We start from the raw sequence: 13,111 nt of genomic DNA on the forward strand, positions 1-13,111 counted from the left end.
ATTTTCTGCCGCTGCTGTCCATTTGTATGTTCCTAGAAGCTCACACATATTACCTCTGTGTGAGGGTCTTCCAACACTTGTAAATCCCTTATAAGGGCTGCAGGGGTGCAACAGGGAGGAATGGGCACAATATGCCCGTTATGTGAGGCTTCTTGAATAAACATTTCTTTGAAAACGGTGAAGTGACATTATTTTAGTATCTAAATTATATGACTGCTAAAACTGTTCTAATACTGTATTATTTTTTCCTCTCAGAAAAGAGAACTGACAACAATGGCAGAGTATATTTTGTCAATCATAATACACGCATCACACAATGGGAAGATCCTAGGAGTCAAGAGTAAGATTTCTTCCTTATTATTCAAAACCTCATATTCAAGTTTTTTTCAAGTACTCAGGGAGGAAACAAAGGCCAGTTTAGATTACTAAAACATTTTGCTTATGAAAAGTTTATTGTTGTAGATTGATTGTCTCTTATCTGGAATGTTTGGGGCTAGGGGTGTTTTGGATTTTTTTTCAGATTTTGGAATTCCTGTGTTTTTATGTTTGTGAGGTATCTTGAGATCAAACCCAAGTCTAGCCATGAAACTAATTTATGCTTCATATACCTTATACACATAGCCTGAATGTAATTTTATAGAAATTATTTTAATAATGTTGTTCATGAAACAAAGTTTTTGTACACAGGACCATCCAAAAGCAAAGATATAGCTGTCTCAGGAATACTGAAACAATGGGGGGAATGACTTGAGATTGTAAGACATAGTGACAATTCTGAAATGTTTAAAGGTCTGCTCCAAAATTATGCTTCCGTAATCCTGTGAGTTTTTCCTTTAAAACATCATCTGGGATGGAGAAATAACAGTTAAACTAGGGATTATGGCAACTGATTGGAGACCAGGCACAAGGATCTTGAGTTCACCTATTGAACAATAATCAAATAACTCTCAGTTAAAGTCAAAAATATGCGAGACAAGGTCATGTGTGTATTTGTGAAATATTTGCTGCACCAGGGACTTCATCTGTGCAGTTTCTGAGAAAGGACAGCCACTTCTGCAAATATTAGTATACTAGCATAGTGTTCTTAGAGGATGGTATTCTCCAGTTTGTGATTTGTGATTTTGGGCTTCTCTTCCCTAGAACTCAATATATAAATAGAGTTAAATATATACTATTTTATTATTGGTTTTAATGCACTGGTAAAACCAAATGGTGTATGGACCATAATAGTATGTATAAATTCATTTCTTTTAAATATTTGGGTTTTTTTTCAGTCAGTTAAATGAGAAACCTTTACCAGAAGGCTGGGAGATGAGATTCACAGTGGATGGAATTCCATATTTTGTGGATCATAACAGAAGAACAACAACATATATAGATCCGCGCACTGGAAAGTCTGCTCTGTAAGTCATCCCATTGCAATCTGAGTTATCTTTAAAGTAGTGTAGTAACTTTAACAAGTGTGTTCTTAATTTGCCAGATCTGCCATATCAGTTGACTTTATGTCTAATCAGTGCTCAAGAATAGCACCAAGTGAAACATTTCTATAATCTTTGTTCTCAGGGCATAGCTCTGGCATTGTACTAAGGGAGATCCACTTACATATCATCTATAAATTAAAATGAGATGCTCATTCATCATTACTTAAAAACTCTAAAAAGGTTGCATATGCCTTCTCATTCTAAACATCTGTCCAAAGAGAAATTCATTGTTGAGTTCGGTGACTTCAGAGATACTGCTCCTGAGAAATGTAATCCAATTGCACATGCTTCTCAAAAATAAACCTTAAGTATTTAGTCTATTAACTAGACTTTAAGTTGATGTCAATTGCACGCTTGTGTTTCAACATTGTAACTGTATTATCTGTTTACAGAGACAATGGACCTCAGATAGCTTATGTACGTGATTTCAAAGCAAAGGTCCAGTACTTCCGGTTTTGGTGTCAGGTAAATTACTTTACGTTTTGGGAATACATTTGTGGAGACCACTAAAGCATTTAATTGTACCTTCAAAGTAAGAGTTTCCTGGTGTATTCTCTGTTAGTTTTCTGCCTACAATCAAGTTCATGTCTAACCTACATGTTTGGAAGATAAATCCTGGAGGCCTTAATTCGTATCTAAGCTCACCTGTCGAAACCCAAGTACGCAAGTCAGTCTGTTAAACTATAAAAAAAGAAAACAGCAAATGTGCTTGAAAGAAATCTTCTCTAAGGGAACAAGATAGGGCTAACATAATTCAGGATTAATTTGAAGGCACATAGCAAACCATTTCCAATGTATCTGTTGTAATTCTGTCTATATTTGAGAGGTTATCAATTTCCAGTTTTCCTAAATAATAATAATGGCAATGATAATGCATCCCATATGGTTTCTTGGATATTGTCACTGGCATGTAAGACTTTTGACAAACACATTGTAGTCCCACTAATTTTTAAACCTTAATATTAAAGAACAGATTTTTTTTTTTAAAAAATGGCAGTGATCCAGAGGGTTCATTATATGCTTGAATGTTTGTTTATCAAATCTATTTCTTCTGTTTCAGCAATTGGCTATGCCCCAACACATAAAAATCACAGTGAGCAGAAAAACATTGTTCGAAGATTCATTTCAGCAAGTAAGTATTTTGAGTACTTAATGCAAGGTAAAATTCTGTTTTCTCCTTTTTAAAAACTCAGTTCACTTCACTACATTCAACATGTGTCTCTAAATAGCTTTATAAAATGGTTGAAGGGTCAATTTTAGGGTATACTTCAAAATATTCCAGAAGGATGGAATAAAAAACAATAAATACATGGAAACCATTTGTTAGCTTCACGTATAAAAGTAACAGCAAATGACAACCACCAAGCAATCAAGAAAGACTGGATGAACAATTAAAATATAATAGTTATATGTAATGGATGAAATTAGAGTAAGTAGAAATAATAGAACTGACAAAACTATATGTGAATAATGGGGTAGGGGTGGGAGGAGTATAGATCTGGGAATATATGGGGTATTGCGTTAAATGTTTTGAAATAAGAATCTAAAAAAAAAATATGAGAGACAGTATTTCAATCTGAATAGTTATGTGAATAGCTATTAGAAGGGTAATCACCTAATTTTTCCCCCCACTAAGATAATGAGCCTCAGTCCCCTGGACCTCCGAAGACGCCTATGGGTCATTTTTCCTGGAGAAGAAGGATTAGATTATGGAGGTGTTGCACGGTAGGGCTGACATATGTCATAGAAACTATCAAGCCACTTGAAATGATTGGGTTGAAAAGATTCAGAAGTGAGGGAGTTTTGCAACAACTATTTCAAAAGAATTAACTCCTTTTGTTAGAATTCTTTTTACAAGCAATTCTATAAACTTGTTTCTGACTTGTCAGTGCCTAGGAAATGAACGTCTTGAAATTAGAATCATTTGTCCTTTACATACAGAACTTGGACATACTTAGCATCACTTACTCATGGTGTTGAAATGTACATAGTTTCCCTATGCAAGAAAGGAAAAATAATAAACTTTAGAGAAAAGTTTAAAGTTAATTCAAAATGTATAGTAATTAGCATTTACGTATGGCTGTAGTTTGTGTTTTATGAGCTTTAATAGAGCAACTCCAGTATATTTATTTGAGAGAGAAAATGTGTTGCACTATCCAAGTTGTTGGCATATTCATTCCAGTTAGCTATATGTAAATTTAGTACTTTTGTTAGAGATTACTGTAGGTAATTTATACACAGAAATGTTTAATTCAAATTGGTTTTCTGTGGTGTTGACTGTGAGTTCTTTATGTGGTTTCAGGGAATGGTTCTTTCTGTTGTCGCATGAAGTGCTGAACCCAATGTATTGCCTGTTTGAATATGCAGGGAAGGATAACTACTGCCTACAGATAAACCCAGCGTCTTACATCAATCCAGATCACCTCAAATACTTCCGCTTTATTGGCAGATTTATTGCCATGGTGAGTTCAGAGTATGAAACAAAAATAGAATGGGATGCTTTGGATAGTGGGAAACAATAAGAAACAGCTGAGGCTTACTGGTTGAAGATCTCTTGAGCTGAAGCTATTTGTAAAAAAAAGTTCACTTGTTTTTAGAGCTATGATAAGCTAATCCTTCCCAATATTACTCCTCTTTTCTGTGTTCTACATTTGCATTTCTTTGCACAGTATGCTTGAAAAGCTTGTCAAGCTTAGTGTTGTTGTTTCCAGTGCTATCTTTAATACAGTACTGCTTATATGCATCATTTGTAGAGGGTGGAAATTTGGCATATTTAGAGTTACATTTATAGTTTGTTCTTTTACCTGAAATCTCTGTAAATTGGCATTAGCTTTTGAGATACTATTTATAAATGTTCTACATTTTTAAAGTAGCATGTAGTTGGCTGTATGCATTATGTGCTCTTTATCTAAAAAATTATTACGTTGAATTTCAAAGATGTTTTGTGGAAGGAGATTTAGAACCCAACTCAACCAACATCTTTGTTGGGTTTTTTGCTTTATTTTTTATTTTCTTTCTCCCTATAGGAAATTATAACTTATCCTGTTGGCTACAGAAATTAAATAGATTTTTTTTATAAAAGTGCTAAGGTCACTGCAATTGTCATAATAGAAATTGCATTAGTTTCCCTCTTTTGCAGGCTTTGTTCCATGGGAAATTTATAGACACGGGTTTTTCTCAACCATTCTACAAACGTATCCTCAACAAGCCTGTTGGCTTGAAAGATTTGGAATCTGTAGATCCAGAGTTCTATAACTCTCTCATCTGGGTAAAGTGAGTTTCATAGTTCAGCTACTTGAAGTTATCCTTATAATTGTGATTTATTTTATTATATTATTATTACTATTGTTATTTTTTCAGCCACAAAGGCACTCAGAGCGGCTTATAACATCCTAATTTGTCATAAGGCTTACAATCTATATAAGAGAAATAACATATAATACATAAAGTACAATGTAGCTGTGTCTTGCTGGCTGCCTCCCTCCCACCCAGGGGCTCTATATGCATATATACAACAAAATTAATACAGTAGAGTCTCACTTATCCAACATTCGCTTATCCAACGTTCTGTATTATCCAATGCAGTCTGCCTCCCGCCCGGATCCACAGCTGTTTCTCTAGGTAGCAAGGACTGAACCTTTTATGGATTTAAATGCAATTCTATCTTTATTTGTAGTCAATGTTTTCAATACATTGCAATGTTTTGGTGTTAAATTCGTAAATATAGTAATTACTATATAATGTTACCATGTATTGAACTGCTTTTTCTGTTGTAAAACATGTTGTAACACATGATGTTTTGGTGCTTAATTTGTAAAATCATAATGTAATTTGACGTTTAATAGGCTTTTCCTTAATCCCTCCTTATTATCCAACATTTTTGCTTATCCAACGTTCTGCTAGCCCGTTTATGTTGGATAAGTGAGACTCTACTGTATATCTAGTTTAGATTTTAAATGTATATTCACTGAAACTGAAAAGAATATTGAATTTTACTGTTAAAAGAATTGATTCAGAATAATGTGCTTTATGTAGGCACATTACCATGCCTAATTTTGTATGTTATTATTTTAACATGTTTAATGTGTGTTAATGGCTTTAAGCATTTTTTAAATTCAAAAGATGATATAAATTATTGTAGACTTCAAATATAAATGCCAAATACGTTGGTATTTAGAACAAAATTATCATCCTTTGGCTGTAATACAAAGTGTAAAATTAGCAAGTAAACATGTTTAAGGTGAGGCTATGCATGACACAATGAGGTATTTGTGTGGTAAATTGCATATGACATTCATTTTTTTAAGGGAAAACAATATTGAGGAATGTGGCTTGGAAATGTATTTCTCGGTCGATAAAGAAATTCTAGGTGAAATAAAGAGCCATGACTTGAAACCTAATGGCAGCAATGTCCTGGTAACTGAAGAAAACAAGGAAGAATACATTAGGTAAGTTCAAATTAAGTTTTCAAATAAAGTTTTTGGTTTTTGTTCAGAGTTGCCATTCTGCGTGCTTTAATACATTTTCAAAACCATTATTAGTAATGCATGAAAATGAACTTGGGATTTAACAATGTCTTCTTACTTCAGTCAGATACAGCTTGATTCTCTTCATTCTTGCTTATGGAGAGCAGAATTTCTGCTTCAAAGCACACTTTTTATGATGCTTAGATGAGCAATTTCTCAAGTGGATGTAATAAAATAGTTTAACCTACTTTAGTTTTTACACTAAAACTTGATACATGGTTGATAGGTTTATTGAAGATGTTTACAGCCAGAATACAATGAGCTGTTATGAATGTATATCACTTACACTCTGAGCTTTTCTCAGATATATATTTAACAAGTTTCACTTTTGAAAGCGGCATGCCTCAATGAAGGGAGTATTTGGTATTCTGTCCTTGATGGTATTGTGCAGCCTTATTTAATATAAATTATGATCCATTGCAGACCTAAGAGATAAATGTGAAACAATTGTATTTTTAACTCCAGACTGGTAGCTGAATGGAGGCTTTCCCGGGGTGTTGAAGAACAGACACAAGCTTTCTTTGAAGGTTTCAATGAGATCTTACCACAGCAGTACTTGCAGTATTTTGATGCCAAGGAACTTGAGGTAAATCTAATCTTTAAAGCGTAGGATTTAGTTAAGTAGCTGCTAGAATATTTTCAAGAGCTTATGCATGCCAATAACTGATTATACTAAAATAGAGAGAGTAAAAGGCAGCCATTGGGATTGTGTTTGTCTTACCACAAACAGTCAAGGTATATACTAATTTATATTACAAAACAGATGTATGAATCTGAAGTATAAATCTGAACAGGGAAGCTATGCTCACTATAGGTGTCAAGAGTCAGACGCCAATTAGCGAACAAAAATAGAGTGTATTCAGCAGATAAGCCAAAAAGTAATGTTAACACAGAAAAAACCTTGAAACACTTCACTATCAGTGCTTCAAGAGCAGTTCAAACAAAAATGTAATTCAGTAACACAAGCAGGTAAAAACAAAGCTAAACAAACTTAGTGCAAACTGCACTTTCTGAGTCCAAGCCCTGCCAGCCGGCTCTGTAGTTTTCAAAGGAACAGTTCCCAAAAGAAAACACCAAATTGGTCAGGAAACAAACAAACAAACTAAGAATGCAGTAGACTGCTTCCACAATGTGGATAAAGCCGAAGGCTCCAAAAGGATGATGAAAAGACGTCCGGGATTCCAAGGTCAGGTCAGGAGATAACAGCGGTGTCCAAAGAGCAAGCCAGGAGTCAAAAGCCAATAGTAGTCATCAATCACAGGGCGAAGGCAGTAGCAAGGTCAAATTCCGATCCAAGGTCTGAAGAGGGTGCAGTCATCCAAAACAGGTCCACGATAAGACACAGCGAGAGCCAAGCTAGGTGATAACAGCAGATTCAAATCATAGTCCAAGTCCAGTCTTCCTGGAAACACAGAGATCCCAATGGCGCCTCAGCAACACCTTGCCACACGCAAGGTGCAGTGGCCAAACATTCCCATTTTATTCCCCTTCCTCCTGGGTGACCAAACACTCACACCCAAACACCAGGTGTCCCAAATCTACTCAGAGTCTGAGCTCCACACAGCTAGAGCTCGTGGATCTGGAGTACCTAGCAATTCGTCGGAGTCCCAATCATCCTGCCCACACTTAGCCCCATGAACACTTAAAGAACCATCCTCCCTTCTCCAAGCATCCCAATTGGGATCAGCTCCTGCAGAAACCCCAGGTTCAGAAGTATCCATAGACCCCAAATCCCCATACATCTCCGGTGGCTGTGCCCATTCAGTGCCCGCTTCCCCAGCCACCACCTGTTCCTCAGCATCCATCTCCCCATCTGAATCTTCGTCAGAAGATCCCCCATATAGCTCTCTAAGTCGCTTCCTGCGCAACTCCTCCAGTGAACCCTCATCACGAGGGTTTTTTCTTCCTCTTCGAATTCCATCCCCATCAACCATAATCCCCGAAGGCGCAGTCACAACAATAGGGACACCTGGTCAGCAAGCTTTACCCAAATAAAAATAAAAAGAGCATTTAGAAAGCCTTAGAGATACTTTTTAACTTTCTAACATATGTTTATGATAAATTTCTGGATTTTAACTGCTATCTGACTCTTCCAAAAGGTGCTTTTGTGTGGAATGCAGGAGATTGACTTGAATGACTGGCAAAGGCATACCATCTACCGGCATTATACAAGGACAAGCAAGCAAATTGTGTGGTTTTGGCAGGTTTGTATTACTCTGTAATGTATACAAAAATATTGTACCAAATCTCCAAAGGCTTCAGTAATTTCTTTCTTCGGAAAGAAAACGATGGCTTCCTCAGTTCTTGTGCAAATAGTTTTTTGAGTATTCTCCATTGAGTATTGGAGGTTAACCTCAGTTTTCAAAGATATAAACCGTACTATCATTTTGCTGTAAAACAGGAAAATCTTATATTATTGTAAAAATGAATAAATGCATTTTGGCATAAGCTTCACACTTTTTGGTGCCCCAAACATTAGCCCTATTTTTGGGTATCTGGCCTGCTGATTCCAAAAATGGCACCAGCTTTCCTCTATCCGCTCTTAATTTTTGAGATGCAGGACATATGGCATCTACCAGTTGCCATATCTAAGAAACTAGAGCTTATGTGGTCTATCCAATCCAGCTTTCTGATTCAGCATGCTGAATAACACCAGGAACAGGCTTAAAAACCAAGACACCAAGAAAACCTTTTTTCTTTTCTTTTTTGGTTGGGCTGTGTAATATTTACTGGTATTAAATGTTCAAACAAGGATATAGTGGTTATGTTACTTTAAGTGCTACCATAATGCTACCATATTGTTATACATATTTGCACAACCGGAAATGCATTGCATCTATTGGCATGATCACAAATATACAAAAGTATCTGGAATTTCATCCTAGAATTTGGAATGTCATTGTCATACCTGGTTTCTTTATTTTTATAGTTACCCTCTTCCTGGTTTAAAAAGACATCAATTATCCAGTGAAATATGGCTAATGGTAGTAGTACTGTAGTAATCCTTCACAACTCTATCCAGGCAGTCCTTCCAGCATCCTAATGATGCCAATTTGCTACTATTTCTTTTGCCATCCTTTCTCTTTCTACAGTCCAGTGGCAAAAGCACTGTTGTGAAAATAGGTTATGTAACTTCTGTTAATACAGGAACTGCTTAAAATAACCTTGCTTAGTTTGACTTGTACAATGCTTTAATTCAAAATAGTAAATAAATGTTGCTTCTTGCTTTAAAATGTTCACAGTCTCATAGTAAGGATACAGGAATTGCATGCTCATTCTTTAAAATTATTTTAAATGCATTTTCTTTTGCAGTTTGTGAAGGACATTGATAATGAGAAGAGAATGAGATTATTACAGTTTGTCACAGGAACATGCCGATTACCAGTCGGAGGATTTTCTGACCTCATGGGTATGCAAAATTATTCTTAAGTGTATGAGAAACAGTGTGACAAAATGTCCAGTGTGTATTTCCAATGGTAAATTGTGAATGATATGAGATGCACTAGCATTTTGTAGGCAGCATTCCTTTTCTTTATAATAAAGTGGTTTAAATAATTATCTTTGCGAAGAAATAAGCAAAAAAAATTTTTTTGCAGAAAATATGTTTCATGTGTTGTCTAGAAGGTAGTTTCAACATATTGATGGCAATATGCTAAAGTTAAATGCAGTAGAATGTTTAAACTTCTTGATCTTTCTTCAAAATGGTGTATTGGATCCTGTGTGATGCAGAGCAGAACTGGATGATCCCATGGGCAATTTTAGCTTATTCCTTCTTCCTGTGTGTTCTGCTCATCAGCCCAGAAAATTTACCCTTTTTCGCTACCATCAATAATTTTTTCCACTATCACCTGTTAAATTTTGAAAGTGGCTACATATTTTGACCATTTTTGAAACATTTCAGGTGGTTGGGGGATGAGGCTGTTTTTATGGTACCACATATACTAGTCATATACATAGAGCTATTCTGTAGCACCACCCTTTGGTGGGAATGAATGTTTCTTATGAAGAGAATGTATATAATGTCTCAAAACTTTGATTGAGCTTTCAGTTACATCTTCTCAGACGCAAATATCTTAACCTGTGCTGCTCCTTTTTCCAGTGTGCTGAAAAATTTAGAGTAGTTTGGTCCTCTCATTTCTTCTAACATTTTCAATAGTTCTGATATACTTTCAATTATTATTATTATTTTAGCAAGCAATGGACCCCAAAAGTTCTGTATTGAAAAAGTTGGTAAAGAAAATTGGTTACCTAGAAGCCATACTTGGTGAGTATTCTGTATTAAATTACAATTGAAGTGTGGCTCATTTTGGCTGCCCTGGGTCCTGCGTTGAGTGAGAAATAGAATAAAGAAAACATAAATAAAATGTATAAAGACCTATTTCTGATCTTACTCTACTTTCTAACAAGAGACAGAGGGCAGGGGAGAGAGAAAGTATACACCAGTTATGTTTTCTGTTTCATATTGCACCTAAAGATGTGATACATTTATGTATGCTTGTTTGCTACCATGTTTCTGTCATTCAGGGAGCCAGAATTTTCTGAAGCTTCATAAGTGTACATTCAGTGGTATATACCGGCCTGATTTTTCTTAATATATGAAAGGAATGAGCATTGATGTGGGGATTTAATATAATTGGACAGCTGTTAACCATTGTCTTTGTCTTCTCATGCTCATCAAATGCTGTGCTCTGACAGAATGAAAAATACACATAATTTTTAGATCATACTTTTAAGTAAGCAGAACAATTATCTGATTTAAATATATATGGGAGCATTAGAGACACATATCCATAACAATGGCTACATAGGACCCTGCATTTCCTTGAACAAACCATGTTCCAGGCATCATAGTGTTCTCTTTCAAATTCATTATACCACTACATAATGCTTCATATTGCCAGAAGCAGACCTAGCTCTTTCAAGCACCTGGATTCTATTACATACTGAAATGGTTGCCTTCTTTAGAGAAAAATGTGTGCTATAATGTTTGCATAGAATACACTTAGTTTTTAAAATTAATCATTTGTCAGTGCAAGTGAGACCCTAAACTGGAAGTGGTGGGGATTCATCTGAAGTTACCCAATTCACCTGAAGTTATCCAATTCTGCCAATTCCAAGATACAAAATTTAAGAATTTATTAGAAAACAACAGTATTCCATAATCAGGAACAGAATATCTGTACTTTCCAACATAATTAAGGTTTACCCAAATCTGTTATTCTTGTTTTGTCATATTCAGTTGTGTAGTAGGAAAAAAACACCAGTAATTATCGAAGTAACTTCTGTTTTTTGAGAGAGATATGTTTAAATTAAGACTAAATGAACAGATCAGTCTGCAGGATAAAAATCTGAAAGTTCACAATATTTTTAAAAGAGTAATGTTTCTCCCAGCCTTTAAACTATTCATGATAAACTCAGTAGACTTTTTGTGGTTTTTAAAAGTATCAAAATGGAATTTAAGCTTACTCCTTCTTTTCAGTTTCAACCGCTTGGACTTGCCACCATACAAGAGTTACGAACAACTGAAGGAAAAGCTTTTGTTTGCAATAGAAGAAACAGAAGGATTTGGACAAGAGTAACACTTGATGGGAATTTGCACCTGAAGAACGTAAATTCCTATATGGGGTGCATTCTTCACTGCCTCTGCTAGTTGCACTTCTTACTGTAAACAGGACTTGATTTTGATTCATTTGAACAATTGCTAGTGTGTAAGTAAATGGATGTTACTCTGCCATTTGATTTCTACTAATTTTTCATTTCTTCAGAGTAATTTTTGAAAAATTGAAAATGATGAAGCTATAATCTTCCCCAATTAGAGGTTAACTGTACTTCTAGAGCTCTGTATTGACCTATGTTCATTAAGTGGGATATGCCGTTGTTTGTTTTCTTTCTTTCTTTTCTAAAAGTACTCATTTTCTTTCCATTTTAGTAGCAACCTTTTGTTGCTGATGAACTGGAAAGTCCATTGGTAGCTGCAGTGCTGCAGCATCCTATTTCAAGAAGGGCTTGCTTGCTTGCAGTCCGACTCGGGGTGCTGTAAATCAGATCCCTTTACCTGTTCCTTATCTTGGTAAGGTTTGCCGGTTTCTGCCCTTCCAAGATTTATTCTGAAGTCATCTCAGTTCAAGGAGGAAGAAAAGGAGAAGCAACCATGTGGAGATAATGTACACATCTAGAACATAGCACTTTTTTAAAAAACCATGATTATCATGTTCCTCAGGTTACCCTTATGTTTAGACGCACCTCTTTGGACTCAGAGGAATTTTAATTGATTTTCACTGGATGTGTACATTGAAGTTTTTGCTTTTGTGGTACTGTAGTAGTAAATCTGAAAGAGAATGATCAGTCTCTTCAGTTGGCTCCAGCTGGAATTCATTTCCTGTCCTGTTTGTAGGCTTGAATTATACCAATGGCCATTGGACTTAAATGGTAACTCTGATATAGCTTCCTGCTTCCTAATAACATTGTTACCCAACTGGCACTTCGGTTTCCATGCACTTACCTAGGAGTAAACCTCACTGAACACATCAAAACTGATTTATCTGCCTGACTTGAGGAGACCTTCAGTAATGAGTTCATTCTTCATATTGCCTCAGCAAGGGACTTCTGTGTTTGAGGGTCTCCATATTCGTTCCACTCCTGGTTCTAAAACTGATTCGAGCTTCAGTTTTTTATTACAAATTCATAACATCCCTTGGAAACTTACACCAGTACTTTAACCACACTCCTGTTTCTGGAATGAAAGCACTTTGTTCTTGCGCCCAGCTTTGCTGCCTTGTTATCCTTTCCCTCCAGATTGTTATAATTCTGTGGTATGCATGCTGCTCTGTACCTTAACAGGAGAGATGGTGACATTTGAAACAGAAGTTGTGCAGATATCATGTACCCATCCAGGAAGCAAGTAGCAGCAGAAGGAGACTTTATTCAGGGCTATTGAAAGTGGGTGTAATCAACCATTTTAATAACTTAAGGCCTTTAGGACTCCTCTGTAAGTTAATGTAAACAGCCCATGTTCCTTCAGTGAATGTGTTGAGGAGTGACTGAGCACTCTTTCCTTTTCCTTCCCTTCAATGTTCATTCAATGAATACATACAAAAGTATTTC

At 35.8% G+C, this 13,111-nt stretch overlaps 1 protein-coding gene across 3 annotated transcripts in view; it reads left to right on the plus strand.

The window, feature by feature from the left end:
- The window catches only part of itch (itchy E3 ubiquitin protein ligase), a 62,684-nt gene extending 50,943 nt beyond the window's left edge, over positions 1-11,741 (plus strand). For all 3 annotated transcript variants that reach the window (XM_008110004.3, XM_008110005.3, XM_008110006.2), the window contains 13 exons: positions 256-340; positions 1,275-1,403; positions 1,874-1,946; positions 2,542-2,613; positions 3,118-3,206; positions 3,784-3,943; positions 4,621-4,754; positions 5,789-5,929; positions 6,473-6,593; positions 8,107-8,211; positions 9,320-9,416; positions 10,199-10,271; positions 11,487-11,741. In XM_008110004.3, coding sequence (XP_008108211.2) covers positions 256-340; positions 1,275-1,403; positions 1,874-1,946; positions 2,542-2,613; positions 3,118-3,206; positions 3,784-3,943; positions 4,621-4,754; positions 5,789-5,929; positions 6,473-6,593; positions 8,107-8,211; positions 9,320-9,416; positions 10,199-10,271; positions 11,487-11,586 — 1,379 coding nt within the window. In that variant the 3' untranslated portion in view covers positions 11,587-11,741. The remainder of the gene's footprint in view (positions 1-255; positions 341-1,274; positions 1,404-1,873; positions 1,947-2,541; positions 2,614-3,117; positions 3,207-3,783; positions 3,944-4,620; positions 4,755-5,788; positions 5,930-6,472; positions 6,594-8,106; positions 8,212-9,319; positions 9,417-10,198; positions 10,272-11,486) is intronic.
- Positions 11,742-13,111: the final 1,370 nt, after the last annotated feature.

Source organism: Anolis carolinensis, chromosome 4 (assembly GCF_035594765.1).
Source record: "Anolis carolinensis isolate JA03-04 chromosome 4, rAnoCar3.1.pri, whole genome shotgun sequence".
Lineage (NCBI taxonomy): Eukaryota > Metazoa > Chordata > Lepidosauria > Squamata > Dactyloidae > Anolis > Anolis carolinensis.